This window comes from Grammomys surdaster, unplaced genomic scaffold, assembly GCF_004785775.1.
Source record: "Grammomys surdaster isolate TR1022 unplaced genomic scaffold, NIH_TR_1.0 126091, whole genome shotgun sequence".
Taxonomy (NCBI): Eukaryota; Metazoa; Chordata; class Mammalia; order Rodentia; family Muridae; genus Grammomys; species Grammomys surdaster.
Window position 1 is genome coordinate 358,875 of NW_021620899.1, and position 17,642 is coordinate 376,516.

The 17,642-nt window shown below is 41.7% G+C and overlaps 1 protein-coding gene across 1 annotated transcript; it reads right to left on the reverse strand.

Moving 5' to 3' along the window:
* Positions 1-340: 340 nt before the first annotated feature.
* Asns (asparagine synthetase (glutamine-hydrolyzing)) lies at positions 341-17,140 on the reverse strand. The gene is made up of 12 exons (XM_028755931.1): positions 17,013-17,140; positions 13,719-13,990; positions 10,509-10,746; positions 7,749-7,934; positions 7,411-7,512; positions 6,789-6,916; positions 5,545-5,671; positions 3,127-3,233; positions 2,414-2,514; positions 1,416-1,497; positions 1,174-1,329; positions 341-703 (listed from the first exon to the last, which is right to left on the reverse strand). Exons 2-12 carry the CDS (start codon positions 13,965-13,967, stop codon positions 494-496), a joined length of 1,686 nt encoding a protein of 561 aa, XP_028611764.1. The 5' UTR covers positions 13,968-13,990; positions 17,013-17,140; the 3' UTR covers positions 341-493.
* Between the last annotated feature and the right edge of the window lie 502 nt (positions 17,141-17,642).

A 17,642-nucleotide genomic window follows, 5' to 3' on the forward strand; every position in this document is an offset into this window, starting at 1 on the left:
TGTCAACAGTTCCATAGAGACCCACAAAAGCCTAACATAGCATCTGACCCTGTATTTGAGAAGTTTATCCCCAGCTCCCAGACTTCAGAGGGGACACTAGCACAATATACAAAAACGAAAACTGAATCCCTGCCCTATAAAGCAGAATTGTCACCAATTCCCACAAAGGACTCACGTCGCAGTCTGCCTAGCCAGATGTTAGGAATGTAGGCAGAGCTGAGATGCAAAGATCACATGCTGTCCCCTTTAGCTTAGCTGTCATCCGGACAGTGGCAACACAGCAAGAGCCACTCGGTCTCTAGCTACCTCGAAGGAACTGCACTGGCACCCACAACCGGAAGGCATTTTAGATGTGATTCTTTTATTTCTTTTCATGCCTAAATAAGCCTGAGTGGCTGTTGGTTGGTTTTCATTCTTTCTGATTGTTTCGATGTCTCTGCCTTCAGAGCTGGAAGAAGAAAAATGAACTTTTACAGCAGAGTGTAGAGTGCACCTAAGCCTTGGCAGCTGACTTGTAATGGGCCAGAGTGCGTGCAGAAGGGTCAGTGGCATTGATCCACTTGGGCATCCAATAATGGGTCAGCCAATCAGCCCGGCCTGGGTAATGGCGTTCAAAGATCTGACGGTAGTAATAGCCTTCTTTAGTTTTGGGAGTATTGAAAGGAAACTTCTGGGAGGCCGTGGACATCATGTCATCATCAACCTATAAGATAAAATAAGAACATAAAGCATTTTGATGTGTATTTGCTCTGATGGAGACCAAAATAAAAATAAGGCATGCTATAAAGCAACACGACCCCTTGCGACACTCATTATTTAGAAAAATGCTGAAACGAGCTATAATAAACAGACAGTAACTTTTTAAAAGCTCTCATGCATGTATCGTACTTGGAGGCTCGGGGTTTGCTTGTTTGTAATCAGGTACCCAGACAAGTGCATAAAGGTCACCGATGGATGATTAAGAAGTCTTCTCTCTCCCTCTTTTCTTTCAATCATCAATACTACTGTATAGTCCTTCACTTTCATTAATTACTACGTAATACTCATAAAAGACGTATTCCTTGCAGGACCTCTGGCTCTCCTGTCGACACAAATATTCAAACTAAATGCAAACAGAGATCCAACCTCTCTGTTAAACTACTGTTGTTCCAGAACACATCTTTAAAGACAGACCTGATGTTCGACATAGTCCTGTAAAATCTTGAACCAGGAGTTCTTGACTGAGGCGATCCCATCGCTGAAGGCTTCTTTGGGTCGCCAGAGAATCTCTTTGGGTAGCAGGTTGGAGTCCTCAAAAGTCTCTCTCAGGAGATGTTTTTCTATGCCATTCTGATATGAGCACAGAAGGAGGGTCAGTGAAGTCGCCAGAGGAAGCAATGATACTTGGGGTTTTTATCCAGGGTTGATATACCTACTTTTGGAATTCTCATTTCTGGTGGCAGAGACAGGTAATAGGAAGTAAACCGATGATCCAGAAACGGGACTCTCAGTTCGAGACTTGGGGAAAACAGAAAACAGTCTGAATCAGATGGCTGGCACAGCTTCCCAACAACCACACCAGACTGAGTAATGGAGACTATACCGTCATGTTCTGGCCCCCTAGGGGCCACGCTGCATGATTGGACATACACTGAAGTCTGTACTCAAAATAAAACCAGCATCTAAAGAGGGAAGCTTTCTATTTTAAACTATTTCACTGCTCCTGTGCCTATGAAAAATTACCTGTTTCTATAAAAGCAGAAAAAGTTAATTATCATGAATGACCTGGTCATGAGAGTATATGCAAATGCATACATCATATATACAAATGTCCCCATGACACTGGTCAGGACATGCAGACATGTAATAACTATGATTCCAGCCCATTCTTAAATCAAACATAGTTTGGTAGAGGAACCAAAAATGTTGAAAGCCAAGTGTTTATCCTGCACAATAAGGGTCTTCCATTCTTCAACAAACCCAGCTAAACATGGAAACTCTGGACAAGAAGAAATGGCACCAAAGAAACTTATTTTTATTCTACAATCCTATCGTGGATGAAGGAACAAAGATTGCATGTCCCCCTGACGCAGCAAAGTGGCTTGACAGGCACATACATAGTACTTGCTACCTGGAGCTGTCAACTTCCAAGTGCTCTAAAACATTTACAAGTAGCTGCCGCAGCCTTCCCTCTAAGCCAGAGACGGCCCATTACTGTTATGATCTAATGACACAAAACCTGCCTGACACCCCCAGAAGATGATGACCCCGGTGATAGCATCCAGGCCATAGCACAGCTTTTGTGGGACAAATTTTGCTGAAAACCAGACTTTGCAGCCAACCGAAAGAAAGAAAAAAATCGGCAACTGATCATCTCATTTTAAGTTACTTCCCCCTTCTTCCATGTTGGTTTTACAACTGATTTTAAAGTTACCCATGTGCAGCAGTAGTGCGGTCAGCACGGAGAACGTCAAACAGATAGAGTTCCTTCAGCAGCCTCTCACTCTCCTCCTCGGCCTTTTCAGGAGAAGGAGCCTATTTAACAAACAAAGGTGAGTGGTGCGCTTTGGCACACAGGCAGCCTTCATTTCCCCCTCTTCCATATAAAATAAAAAATGAGTAAGCCAGACAAGTTAAGAGGAACGTAAGGGATGTGAGTAAATGACTCACATGGTTTTTGAGACAGGCCCATCCACCCTCCAAAGTGCTTAGTGTAGTGTGGAAGTAAGTTAAATGGATGCCCTGGGCAACAGACACAGTGCCTTCAATCCCAGCACTTGGGGAGCAGAGGCCAGTCTGTTCTATATAGTGAGTTTCTGGACAACCAGAGCTACATAATGAGACCCTGTCTTGAAAAAATAAAAGACAATCAATCAATCAATTAATCAATTAATCAATCAATTAATCAATTAATCAATCAACAGGCAGATTAAAAAAACAAAAGCAATTCTCATGTTTAATTTTAAGAATGAAAAGTATCTGATACTATTAAGCCTTCTTTCTCCTATTAATTAATTAATTAATTAATTAATGGATACTGTCAATTCTTACACACCAACACACACACACACTGAGTCATAAGGACAGAATTAGAAAGAGTCAATGGCCTAACTTGGTCCGGCCATCTTTTCACTTCAGAGTACTTACCTTGTGGAAATATATATAGCCCTGTGTAAGTTCATCTGACCCCTCTCCAGAGAAGATCACCACGCTGTCTGTGTTCTTCCGAATATACTTGGAAATTAAATACATACCTTAAATGAAAGAGAAATTAACGTTGATGTCAGTGTGTCTTCTGGAGTGCCTCAGAGACAAGTACAGGCTGGAGTGTCTCGCTGGACTGAGTTAATGTAAGTATCAAAGCAGCTTCCAAAAGGATAGCAAACTTAGAAGTCATCTACATACAGTCAGTCCAACTCAACCAATAAAATAGCCCAGAATCCACTGTAATATTGTATAAACAGGCTCCGAAATTATGTTCGTAGAACAAGACTTTCTACCTTAAATTTTTGCTAGATTGAACCACTCGAAAACCTGAATACCATGGTTTGTATACTAACACTAGTACAGAAGAGTAAGGCATGGGCCGCACAATGCTTTGGATGCAGTTTGGTCTCCCAAGGGCTCATGTGTTGGTGGTGTGATCCACGGTGAAGAAGTGAGAGGTAAGATCTTAGGGGTTCCTTGAGGCCTCAAGCATCTTGCCTTAGAAGGCATTAAGGCAATTTCCAGAATAAACCAAATTATTTCTCCTTATTCAATGGTTTAAAACAAAACCCCTCTCTAGTCTTTGGCCACTGGAATCACTGTGAGATCTCTTCCCCATGTGTGGCTCCTTGATGCCACCCACAAAAGTGTCACACTGTTGGCCTTTTGGCATACAAAATTCTGAGTTAAAATAATCCTTATTTTCTGAAGGTTCTCATCTGGGGTTATCCATTGTAGTAACAGAAAACAGACTAATGGAAGTAGCTTACTTTTAATTGTTTTGGGTTTTTTTTTTCCATTTCCAAATCTCATATTTGATAAAGAAGGCTCTGTGCAGTATTGTACTGTGTCTTCTTGGTACCCATTTCACATCTCTCTGCACTACCATCTGTCTCCTCCGATCTCACTTTTATCCTTCTTAGGAGAGACTTTCTTCTTCCTAACTCTGCCTCCACCTCATGAAAATTCAACCATAGACATGCTATACGTGTGTGTATTTAACTATCATGCTTCTTCAGAAGGCCAAATCATTGCAATACTCCAGGTATTTTATTGCGCTCCAAAGTGAGCTTTGAAAAAGACTCATTGAGCTAGTAACATTTTAGACGTCCGACAACACTGGGTCTATCCAATTGGTCGTACAGTTCTAATCTTAGAATGTGTTCACCAGATAAAAGTAGTGTTGCTTTGCATGACAATAACAGCTGGCAACTGGTAAGCTGTATGATGGAGTATTTATAATACATCTACATGAGAACTCCTTAAGGAAAATGTATTGTAGCATAGACCCATTTCCCCACTTTATAAAGAACAATGTTCCCTCAGTATTCATTTGGGATTGGTTCCCGGTCCTCCCCTCAGCTACCTTCATCTTCAGATGCCCTAACTCCTTATAAAATGATAATGTTTGCTCACAACCTACACATGTATACAGGCTATCCTGCTTGACTGTGCTTGGCTTTACTGTGCCTCAAAGGAAGTTCATTTCCTACAACTTAAAAGGCTGGTAATGCTGCACTAAGTAAATACAATGTATCGGTTTTTTACAGCTTAGACGCTCAACAGCAATAAGATATTCCTAAGTAAAGGTACTTAGTAGACAATAGTGCAGTACACTGTAGCCATAAATTTTATATGCACTAGGAATCAAGAACTAACTGCACTGAGGCACTTGCATTACTGCAGAGATCTGAACCTGTAACACCTATGAGATGTTCTTATACCTTAAATCACCTCTAGATTACGTACAACACCTGATACGGTGTAAATGCTGTGTAAGCAATTGCCACACTGTCTTATTTATAATAATGGCAACAGTAAAGTCTGCCCAGGTCCAGTAATACACATTATCTCTCCCAAGTGTTTTCAAGCTTTGATTGGTGAAACTCAAGAATAATGTTAAGTACTGTGGCCCTACTATACCATTCAAGATATTTTACACAGAGAAAATGAGCGGAAGGGCCAAAATACATATCCATTCTATGGTCATGCCATAAATGCTGACTATCCAGCAGTCCTCCTGCCTCAGCCTTCTGGGTGCTAGAACCTAGCATGAAGTATGTGCTTAGCAAATGTGAGCTGTTACTATTTTTATGAAGCATTCTTTAAGACTATAGGCCAAACTGACCTTGTAAATTCAGTGTTAAGATAATCGGATTATATTCATTAAGCACTTTCTCCAGTCAAAAAGAAATTCAAGGCACTCTTAAATGGTCCTAACAATATATTATAGTATTATTAACAATACAGGAACTTTGCTCATATTCATATTTAGACAACATTTCTTAAGCTGAAATCATCTTAAAACTTCTACTGTTTCAGTATCAAAATGCTTTTCACTACAATAAAATCCCCTACCGACAGATGCACGAACTGTTGTAATATCATAAGTTTCCAAGGAAAATATGACTTCATCCAGGGCCTGAATGCCTTCTTCAGAGTTAAAAAGGACTTCGTGATGCTCGCTTCCAATATAATTTGCCACCTGATTGTGAAGAAAAATCCATATATGTGTTAAAGAACTACTTTAGAAAATGAAACAGGCTAGTTTCTCTCAAGGTAAGTATGGTGAAAAGAAACAAAGCAGAAGACGACTCAAGGTCTCTCCAGACTGGGCAAGAGGCGGTACAGGCCCTTGAGGGAAGGAGGTGCAGGCCCCTGAGGGAAGGAGGTGCAGGCCCCTGAGGGAAGGAGGTGCAGGCCCCTGAGGTAAGAAGAAGTGCAGGCTGCTGCCACATGCTAGCTAAAGCATGCCAGAGGCCTCTGCCTGGCTCTCACTCTCCAATCAACCACAAGAAGTAAATCTCCTATTGGCTCTTTCCAAATTAAAGCTACAGGCTGATCGTCCAGTGTCCCAATCAGCACACCACTCTCTATTTTACCTAACCTGACTCATTTCTCCCTAGTCCCTTTTGAACGTCATCTCTCTTTTGCTATACTGAAATGCCTAATTTTATACCCAGCATGATATCCCTACATACATAGCCTTTTCCTGTCTTCCAGAATATACCAATTTGCATTGGGATTCTCCTCTAGACCTTCTTCAGTCATTCTAGGTCTTTATAGAACAAGACCCCATCTTCCACACAGGGAATTGCATGTACAATGTCTGTTCTGCCTACAGTTTGTAATGCAATACTTCCTAAGAAAACAAGACGTGAGCTGTTATCCTGGTACCAATCTCTATCCTAGTTGGTTCTCTATGGCTTGTCATAAAGACCATGACCAAACTCAACTTGGGAAGGAAAGAGTTTATTTGGTTTACCTATTCGGAGTCACAGTCCACTGAGGAAAGAGAAAGCAGGAAACTCAAGATAGGAACTAATGGTTCTGGAGCCAGGAGGAGCAAGCCAATAAATAAGCAGTGACCCTCTCTTTAGTTCCTACCTATAGGTTTCTGCCTCAAGTTTCCACCTAGATTCATTCCTTCAGTGGACTATGACTGGGGATATTTATGCCACAAAAATCCTTTCCTCTCTGAGTTGTTTTTGGTCATAGCCTTTATCACAGTAACAACAGGCACACTAGGACAACTTCAGCTTGATTTTCATCCCAACAGCAGGACTAAGTTCTGAATATACAATGGGCAGGTTGCACTGTACCTTTCTAGCAGCCAGTAGATCGGGGCTGTCTTCCATGCCGATAGCAAATGTCTGGAGAGGATACTGTACTTGGGCCTCCTTGAGTTGCTTCAGCAGGGAGGCAGCAACTAAGCTGGAGTCCAGGCCCCCTGTAGCATAAGAACAAACTCCATGGTTACAGGCATACATTACGCAGGGCAAAGACAATCACACACCTGTTAAACATCTGGATTGGTGTTTGACTACTACGATCTCAGAGTTTTATAAGCTCTGCTTAAAATCAGCTTTAGTAAGATTTAGTAAGAGAAGTGAAATGGTGTGTGTATGTGTGTGTGTGTGTGTGTGTGTGTGTGTATGCAGACATACATATGTATGTGTATATGTTATGTTAATACATACATTTTATTGGCCCCTTACAATGGTAACTGTATCTAAAGTGGTTTAAAAGATCAATACACAGGACTCTAAAAGATGAGGATCAACCAGCTCTAACCATAACAAATGGAGCTTATAAATATGTCTATAGAAAATCAAACATGGAATTATATAGTAGACCTTTAACATTCAAAGATCAGAGGTAGCTACAAATCATTTCATTTAAACACCAGCATGATATTTTGATTTTTTTAAAAACTGACTTCACCTGATAAAAGGCAGCCAATCCTCCGGTCCGTCATCAAGCGTTTCTTGATAGCGTTGTCAAAAAGGATACGAAGATTGTTCTTCACGGTCTCTATCTCAAAGCCTAGCAACACAGAAAGTAAATGGAACTACTGCAGATAAGCTGAGATTGAGCCAGCTGAGATGAGGCAAGCAATCTCCTACACCACCATGATGGCCCTCCCTCGCTCAAGCAGCTCCCAACACCTCCAAATCCAAGAGGAAACATCTTAAAAGCAACATGATTGAAAATGGCGTGACTGGCCCTGTGCCGTCAGGGATGGGCTAGAGTTCTGGAGTTTGGTCATGGGCATCAGTCACCTGGGAAGAGTTTCTCCACGCTGTCATAGATGGCATGCAGTGGTTCATCCGTACAGTGATGGTATTTGACCATTTCCACAGATGCAACTTTGCCATTTGGTTTTAAATCCAAAACTTCATAGTGTCCAGGAAGGAAAGGCTCCACTTTTAAGAAGGGCGTGGTGGAGTGTTTCAAGGAAACAAGGCCTACAAACAGAGAACAGCAACATATGGATTAGGTGCTTCTCTGCAGCTTTTGCAGTGATCTACTTACTATACTCTAATCCATACTCTCACTTTAAGTACAATACGTGCCCACTATACAAAAATGCTGGCATAGGAAACAATTACCCGACACCCTACCATCTCTCCCTGAAGAAGCAAGAATGGCTTGGAGTCAGAACATACAACTGCACGGATTTGCAGTCATTTGATGCAATAGGAAAATGATTCTTTTCAAAATAATTTCCGAACATAGCAACATAAAAAATTCCAAACTTCACCTTTGAACTCATGTATGTCTAGTGGTTACAATAACATCCTCTGAGAAGATCCTCTCCCACCTGAACTCCTGCTACCTTTATTAAAATTAAGGTCTTTTTCCTCTCATTCCTTTCCCTAGCTGAAATTTCTGATCATGGAAACCTATGTTTTAGGTAGCTATTAAATTTTCAAAGAATAAAACTTTTAAGGGAAGGCCTATTTTTTATAAGAAAGCAAACAAGATGAGATATGAATCTGAGAAAAAAGAGAAATCAAAATGTTAACTTCATAATAACTTGCCAAGCGTTCCAGTCTCATCTCCGTGGCATTTGAAGAGAGACCAATGGTTCTCAAGCCTTTATCAAGCAAAACGATCCACTATCAGGTTCTCAGGAGCCACTACCCATCCCTTAATGGCTGTCATAGAATGTGCATGAGAAAGCCATACAACGTAACTTTAGGCAGTTCTTATAGGCAGAAGCTACCCTGACACCACTGTGACCTGACACAAAAGCCGATGTTGTGTGGTAAATAGTTAAAGAGCCTGTCTACACAGATATTTGTTACAATGTACTGTGAGTCTCATAACCCAGTCTGTGTACATTGAATTCAAAGGCCGAAAGAATCTAGTGTTCTCACTAGCTGTTCACCCCGTAGAGGATGTGATACAGCCAACTGAAAGGTCTCAGACAGATACCGTGATGAGATGTTTATAACGACTGATAACAGGAAGCAGCACTCCAGTGGGATCATTTAATCTGTGTGGTGGACTCAATAAAATGACCCCTATATAGGTCATATCCACTGGTCTCCAGTAGACAGAACTGTTTGGGAAGGATCAGGAAGTGTGGCCTCCTTAGATGGATATCACTAGGGATAAGCTTTGAGGTTTCAAAAGCCCACATCATTCCTAGTCAGCTCTCTGCTTCATTCTTGTGGATCAGGATGTAAACTCTCAGGTGCTGCCGGCCATGTTCCCCATCATGGCCTCATAGACCCTAGCCCTCTGAAACTCTGAGCCCCAAATAAACTCTTGCTTTGGTTGTGGTGTCTTATCATAGTAATATAAAGGTAACCAGGCAGTCTATAAAAGGACAGAGGAAAGGATGCAGAAAACAAACTGCAGAGAGTAAACTGTTGGTGAGATTCCAGTTCCATATCAAGCAATCATTAGGTCTGAAGGTCCAAAAGATAACCCACAGAAGCAGGAGTCCGTCCTTCTTTATATTCCCTTTGCCAGGTTTCCCTGGCAGGATTTTAGGTATCGGATGCATAGATAGACCAAGTGAAGCATCTCTTAATACCCACACTTTAGTTAGCATGCCAAGGATCCCTTAACAGAGCGAGATCCTTGTTTCAAGCAATGTCAAATCTGAAGACTAAGTGGCAAAAGATTCAAACAACGGCAAACATATACTACAGAAAACTTGCTATCCAGGTAAGAGACTAAAGATGATTACTAAATTTACTGCCAGAAAATGCTAAGTAGGTACGTTATCAAAACTATAATAAGTTATGGTATCTCTTGCTATAATAATATACCCAACATAAAAAATTTGACAGAAATATTACTTTAGGACCAGCATTTGAGTCACTGTGACCAAGACCATGGTCACTTGGCTCTATCTGTAAACTGTGGCAGAAATACTCTGCACAAAGAAGAAATGTACTCACCTCCTAGTGGCTAGAAGTATCAGGGACTGCAGAAATACCTAGTCAATAAGGTGCCCGCCAAGCACCATGCCAAGCAAGCGTGAGGGCCTGAATCTACATCCCCAGAACCCATGCAAAACCTGGTAGCGCTATCCTATATCTGTAATTCTAGGCTAGATGGGACGGGACGAGGGAGGCAGGCGGAGCCCTGGAGTACAGTGACTAGCCACTCTGGCTAAATCAGAAACATGAGTGAGCTCTAAGTGTTAAGAGACTGCATCAAAAAATAAGACGGAGCAAGGCATGATAGTGTATATCTTTAATCCCGGTACTCAGGAGGCAGAGGCAGGTGTGAGCTCCAGACAGCCAGGGTTAAATAGTGAGACTCTGTCTCAAAAAAAAATTAAATAAAACAAAATTAGATGCCTAGTGTTAAGTCTCTGGTCTCTACATGTGCCTATGTACACACACATACACACACACACACACACACACGAAAGAGAAAAGATATGGCTTACATTTCAAATCCTCATACTGAGTATTCATCTCTCGTCATTTGTAAAGCTTTTGATTGACACCTATATAGGATTTTCAATATGATCCCAAAAGAAACACAAACCAAAAGTAGTTAAACTCAATTATTACCTTTAGCTTCTGAACACACAGCCAGAAATCCATCTTCTGTCATGGCTTTAAACAAAGGCCTGACTCCATAGGTATCTCTGCCCAGAAATACTTTCTTATTGGCAGTGTCCAGTAAGATAAATGCAAACACCCCGTCCAACAGACAAATGGTTTTTTCGATACCTCCTTTGTCATAGAGATGGAGGATTATCTCACCATCCACATTGGTCTGATACTCAAATTCAAAACGTTGTTGTAGCTTAAGGAAGCAGAGCAAACAAAATGTTAGTATCCTTGTGTATCCTGATTCAGTATTTGTGCTCTATAATCAGTTCATGTGCTTTGGTGATTAAAAAAAATCATATGGCATTATCAAAATCTACCCTGTCTCAATTCACATTTCTGAAAATTTTCACTATAAAGGCTATATCCAGAGAGTCTACATCCAAACTGCAGGTCCCCAGGAGGGGACCACATCCAGACCTTCTTGAACAGCAGGACATTACAGTTACTTCTCAGGGACAGACAAAATAATCATTGGCTTTATCATCAGTTCATAGGTCCCACAGGAACAGAAATGGACCCTCCACTGTCTCTGTCAGCAAAGTGAAAAGGTTTGAGTTGGGCCCAAATTCTGATAGTTTCTACTACACTAGCACACCTGCAAATGCTACAACAAAGCCCTCTGATCTCCACTTTAGACTTGCAGAGTGTTTTCCATTTTCAAAAGGGAAATTGAAATGCGAATGGAAATATGCATTAGGTCTCCCCATCCCTAATGTGTGAAAAGCATTACATGCTGAGGCATGTGCTTTGGCTGCCTCTCTAACACTACTGGCTGGCCACTCTTCCAAGCTGAGGACTACCAGGGTAATCCTGGCTCAAGTAGGTGGTGTTTGAAAATCTACCCCTCTGGATGGAAGCACCCTACAGCATTTGAAAATAATGAACATCCTTCCACTTTCTTTTGCAATGGTAATTTACTCAGCAAAGAGGTGTCCCTTCACTAACGATTCCCAAGTACTGACTCTAATTCTTGAAAGGATTCTTCTATACTGCACCCATCTCCGGCCACCTTCCTAGAGCCACATTGGCATCAGACTTGTTCTAGGTTTATCTTTGTCATCTCCTTCCACGCTTCTGGCACAGCACCGGCTGTGTCATACTTGGTGTTAGCATCAAAGCAGGCAGTGAAGATGAACTTTGATGCTGCATTTCTGAAAATACATACGATTAAGTGTGTGCACTCTATTCTTAGACAAGTTTCTAGTGGCCTCACATTGGGATATGTTTGAATGATAGAAAGAGCAGAAAGTCTTTGCACATATAACATTACTTAATTTTTAAAAGACATGTTTTTAAGATACTAACTTTTAAATTCTTAACAAAATTAACAAGCAGAAATATTGCCCAAGTAAACCAAGGTATTTTCTAACCTCAAATAAGCCAAGATATTTCCTAACCTCACTTCAGGAAGACAAGAAGCAGGGCAAGACAGGTAGAGCGCAACCTAATACTCTCATGTACACTGCCTTGACTTAATGAGACCAGAACCTCACTGCTTTCCTCCACTCTTAACTTTCCTCTTTACCATTTCATCTTCAGGCATTAAGCTTTGTATACAGCAGGCCTTTAATAACGGTATATTTGCTAAGTGGCTAAAGGCTTCAGATGAGAACCCTACTTTGAAAATGGTCCTATAAGCAAGCAAACTGGCAAATAAAAACTATTGTTCAGAAATAAGATAAACTCCTACCAATAAAAGAAAAGCACAGAAATCTCAAAATTTACCATGAAACAGCATGGCCAAATGCCTAAACCTTGACTGAAATCTGCCCTACCAAAAAAACAAACAAACAAAAATCCAAACATGGGTGCATAAGCATGAACACACACACACACACACACACACGCACGCATGCACGCACACCAAAAAATAAAACCAAAAGGCACACACATGCACACCAAAAAATAAAACCAAAAGGCAAAAGGCAAAGCAAAACAAAACACAGCTAAATGTACTCTAGGGACATTTGGGGAAGCTTAAATATGAACCAGATATTAGATATTATAGTCTCAGGTTTGGTATTAATGTTAACTAAGAGAATGTTCTAATTCTTAAATAACAAATGATTACATATTTTAGAGGAAACAAATTATGATGTATCATACTAGAATAATTCAGCCTAAAGGGAATGTGCAGGCCTGAAGATAAATACAGAGAATTATTAACAATTACCAGTTTTCATGCACATTGCTTTGCAAATATAACAAAGGGCTGTATTCATACAAGCACTCATAAATTAGAGATTTTTTTTTCCTTATGAAAAACGAGTCAAATAATCCTGGCTTGGGAGGTCCTTACCATATCTGTCTTCCGGGATCAACATTTCTGTCCTCTCACCCACTCCTGTTCTCTAGACACCAGAGAGTTCTGATTCCAGTGCTGCTAAGTCTTACTTAACTTATTTCATTGCCTCAGGCCACGTTTATACAACTTGGCTCCCACTAAGTGTGAAACTGCAAAAGCTTTCTCAGTGGTCCCATTGTATAACACTGCAAATATCATCTCCTCTCAACTTTTCAGGGCTATCCCTCCTGTAAGCCCTCAATTGCTCCTGCCCTTAGAAAGCTCCGTGCAGCAGGAGACTGACTGTCCGGCCTTCTTAGCCCCATGGGTCCCCTTCTTACTCACCCTAGCCCAGACAGAGCATTTACGCTGCTATTTTCCACGGGGAAACACTTCCCAGGCTTGCCCGGTTATTCTCTGTCTATCAGGTCTCTGTTTAAGTCTTATGTTCTCAGGGCCATCCCTGTTCAAGCTTCCTGCAAACAGCTCTCCCATTTACACTGCTTCTCCATTTGCTTTCAGAGAGTTCATTTTACAGTGATTTTCGTCTGTCCCCTGCTAGCACAACCTGCATTGGAGTCCAGACAGAAAGGTCCTCTTGTCTGCCGTGCCTCAATCAGCTAACACAGAACATAGCACAGCCCTAATAAATATTAAAACATATAGTATCAAAAAATAAAAAATGAATTGGCATCTCCATTTTATTCACTGTTTAAAAATCTAACTCATTTTACCTTTCTGTGTCAGTGCTTTGTACAAGACCAGAGCAAAAGAGGTAAGAACATAGAGAAAGGATTACTTTTAAAGTAACAAAATAAAAAGCGTTAACACTAGATCTGAAGTTTAATTATAGACAGCCATCCTGGCTGCACTCTGCTTACCGCCTTATGGTTGTAGATTTCACCATTGTAACAGAGCCACAAATAAGGATATTTCCTCACTCGTATGGGCTGCATTCCAAACAGGGGGTCAACCACCGCCAACCGGTGAAAGCCAAAGCAGCAGTTGGTGTATCCATTGACATTCTCAAAGCGAAATGCATCTGGCCCCCGGTGCGCAATCTTCATCGCACTCAGACACTGCACAGAAAGGCAGTCATCGCTGCCGAAGAGGGCCCAGATGCCACACATGCTCCAGGAGGGCTGCAGGCACTCTATGGAGAAAAGCACAAGGCCTCACATTCAGTAGAAGCAACTCTTGATTCTACAAACTTACACAACCCTCTCCAAAAGTTGGACACAAGCCATCTTTTTCCACAGCAATGTTCCATTAGGTTGGCAGGCACGTGGGTAATGATTTGCTTTTCTTACAGATATTAAGAAATGCAAATGACCTTTATATTCAACCAGATACATAAGCTTAGCACCCAGCCAAAATTCACATTTCTCCCACCTTAGGATTTAGTGGGGGTTATACCCACCAACATCCAGGTCACATCTGCAACATCTGCAGCCTAGGATGGCTCCGAAGAGCAATGGCAGGAGTGGTGGCTCCAAGCTTGGTAGGGATCCCAGTCCCAGCTCCTCCAGCTGAGAACCTCAACCCCCACCCCCAACCCCCCCACACACACCAAAGGTCTGGGAGATTTTGTAAATACAGCCTCTTCTTAAACCTCTACAATTAAACACCATCTCTTTATTTGCAGGTCAAATACAAAGAGAATAAATAGCCACTATTATGTAATATTAATACATGTGTGTAACACACACACTATATAATATACCCTTAGGCATATCATATCTGCTAGCTTAACCTCTAAGTGATTCATCTAAATATTACAGAAGAATAAGAAAACAATAATCTGATATCAGATACCCTAACAAGCATTTTGAGTTGACTGAGAATGTAAAATATTTATCGTGGCTAGGTACTGTTATACATAATGCTAGCACTGAGGGTAGAGGTAGGGTAGATCAGGGGTTCAAGGCTATGCTATGCTGCATGAGATCTTGTCTCAATGACAGAAAAATTCAATATCCAGTGTCCTTAATGACAAAAACACTTTCAAATATTTATCTCAAAGTTGCATTGGTTAATTAAGTACAGAGAAATGAAACAACATTGGAGGAAGAGAAACTTAATGAGACTCATGTAAACCAGAAAGCAAGTAATTCCTACAAATATTTCATTTGAATATCTGAAGTTCAAAACAGTTCAATAAAGAATCTCCAACTAGCAATAGTGTTCAAAATGTAAAATGCAAATCTGCAACAAATGGCCACATAATCTGCCCTCATGACGTAGCAAGGAATACAATTTGATGGTTGGGGTTCTCTACAATGATCTGTATTCAAGGGTGGTGGCATCAGGAAGGTTGAGCACCACAGTATTGTAACTTTCAGTGGAGTACTTGTATGGCACTCCTGCCTGAGTGTGTGAATGAGTAGGTCTCTGATTCCTGCATCTCCTCATGGGGATCTTTTTATTTTCTTGTTGGCCTGTGTTATCCAACTTCGATAGGATGGTTTTCCTTGTATCTTACCTTCCTGAATTTTATTCTATTTTGTTGTTTGTCTCTTAGAAGCCTATCCCTTTCTAATGAGAGGCATAAGGGAGTGGGTTCAGAAGGGAGAGGTGGGGTGGATCTGTAAGCAGAGAGAGGGGAAACTGCATTATATTGCATTTATATGAGAAAAGAATCTATGTCCAATAAAAGAGAACAATAGAGAGAAAAGTGGGTTAACAAAGTGCTTTGAAAATCAATTATGATCATCAGAAAACCATTTACCTAAGTCCTAATGAACTGTCTGTTATGTAAAACATATGCCAGGCACTACATTAAAGTGTAAAGAAAAGTTTAAAATTCTTTCCTATGGCAGGAGTAAGGAACTCAAACTCTTTTGTAATTGGAATCAAAGGCCCTCTTTGTACGATATTCTCCTCACTGTTGTCTGTCCCTGTAATTTTCCGCATTTCCTGGTCAACTTCTGCAACAGTTCTGGCCAGTGAACCATATGTGTAATTTTTATATACTAATAAAGCCCATTAAGAAGGCAAGAGAAAACGTTAAAACTAATTTTAAACACAACACGACATACTCCAGACATAACAATCAATATAATATAATCAAGATGAATTATATTTTATACTATTTTTTCCTGAATCAAACCGGACTGGAGGGATAGTTTAGTGGTTAAAGGCTATCAATCAAACATCAAACCATCAAAACATCAAGTGTTAGGTTTTCATAATCATCAAAATCAATGTATTTTACTCTTAACACATCTCAGTTCAGACTAGCCTGCATTTCTAGGGGTCAGTACATGAAAGAGCACATGCTCCCCCGCTGGACAGCGCCACTTTTGTACACTGAACTTCTACTGTTGGATCATCTAAACTTCACTGAACCACCTTATCTTAAGATCTCAATAATCAACTCGTAGCCTTCTGCAAGGTCTTACTTCAAATTAATATTACAGTACTGACATCAATCAACGAAAAGAGTTAACTGTTAAAACCTGTAGGCCACAGGCCAAGAAAAATCAAACCTGCCCGTGTATTTTAAAAGTTAGACTAATCTGAAACTAGGCCTGTGAATCGCGATCCGTAATTTTAAAAAACATGCTAACTCCTTTGAATTTTTCCGTACTTGGCCGCCTGTCTCCTCAAACAGATTTTTCTTGGCGAGGCTGCGAGTATGGAACTGGAGTGGGAGAAGGGCCTGAGCATCAAGGTGAGCGGGGACTCTTCGGTAATCCGGATCCAGTCAACCCCAGAGACTCTCACTCTTAGAGCTAGGGAGAGCCTCTATCCTGCTGGAGAACCAGGCCCCTGCTGTAGCCTGGGGCGCCCAATTATGACTGGTCTTGTGCAGGCAGGCGTCCAGCTGGTCCCAGGCAAAACTCTCAGATGGCCAAAGTTTCCCAGGTTTAGATGTCATACAGTAAAAGAAAAGGATTTATGGTGTCTATACTAAGGCCACCTTTGCCTTCTGTCTGGAGCAGCCCAGTCTCCGCGCTGCAATTCGCTCACGTGAAAGCAGCTCCGTCCTAGGTGCGCAACAATCGCCCCGCGCCCGCCCCGCCCTGCCTCCGGCTGCACCGCAGCATCTGTCCAGCGCCGGACCCGAGTGTTCAGCATCCGCACACCCGAGACCTGTGTCCGCGCGGACAGCTCATCCTCCGGCCTCCCAGGCGAGCAGAGCGCTCAGCACTGACCACCGGTATCCCGCTTACCTGCGTACTAGCGGCCAGGGCCAGAGGAGATGGAGCAGAGGCAGCGCAGTGACAAAACCAGCTGGAGGCCGCTTCTCACCTTATCGGTTACAGAAGTCGCCCGGCTTCTGTAACGGGTGCGGGAAGTTTCATCATGTCGCTGGGACCCAACCGGTACGCAGGGGCGTGGCCCGCAGTGCTGACGCGTGACGCCAGGCGGGGCCGAAGCCAAGACAAACGTGCACCGTGAGGCAGAGAGCCAGGAGCTTCTGCTCTTTAAGGTGCTGTGATACTGCATGCAGGATAACCTCAGAGGTCGGGCCCGCAGGCCAACTGGGTTACCTACAAGACCCACTCATCTAGCAGTTGGAAATCTCTGTTCTTGGACCAGTTGAAGACAATGTCCTATCAGCAATAGATCTCCCCCTCCTTAATTGTAGTCTTCAATACTTCAATACTCCCTAACAGAGTGACTGATACATAGATGTGTATTCATAAGTAACATAGACAGGGATACCTGAAGGACACAATACACACACACACACACACACACACACCACTTATATTAAATATATAAGGTGGAGTATTCGATATGTTCTACTTACAGAGTGAAATTTAGCCTTGCTTGTATTTATAACTCTATTCTTGGTT

What these genes read in the sequence shown, in the direction of transcription:
- Asns (XM_028755931.1), bottom strand. Translation starts at nt 13,967, where the DNA reads ATGTGTGGCATCTGGGCCCTCTTCGGCAGCGATGACTGCCTTTCTGTG. An exon ending in ATCTACTGGCTGCTAGAAAG is followed by an intron (nt 5,672 to 6,788) that starts GTACAGTGCAAC and finishes CTTCACAATCAG; the next exon opens with GTGGCAAATTATATTGGAAG. An exon ending in CAGAAATGAGAATTCCAAAA is followed by an intron (nt 1,330 to 1,415) that starts GTAGGTATATCA and finishes TGCTCATATCAG; the next exon opens with AATGGCATAGAAAAACATCT.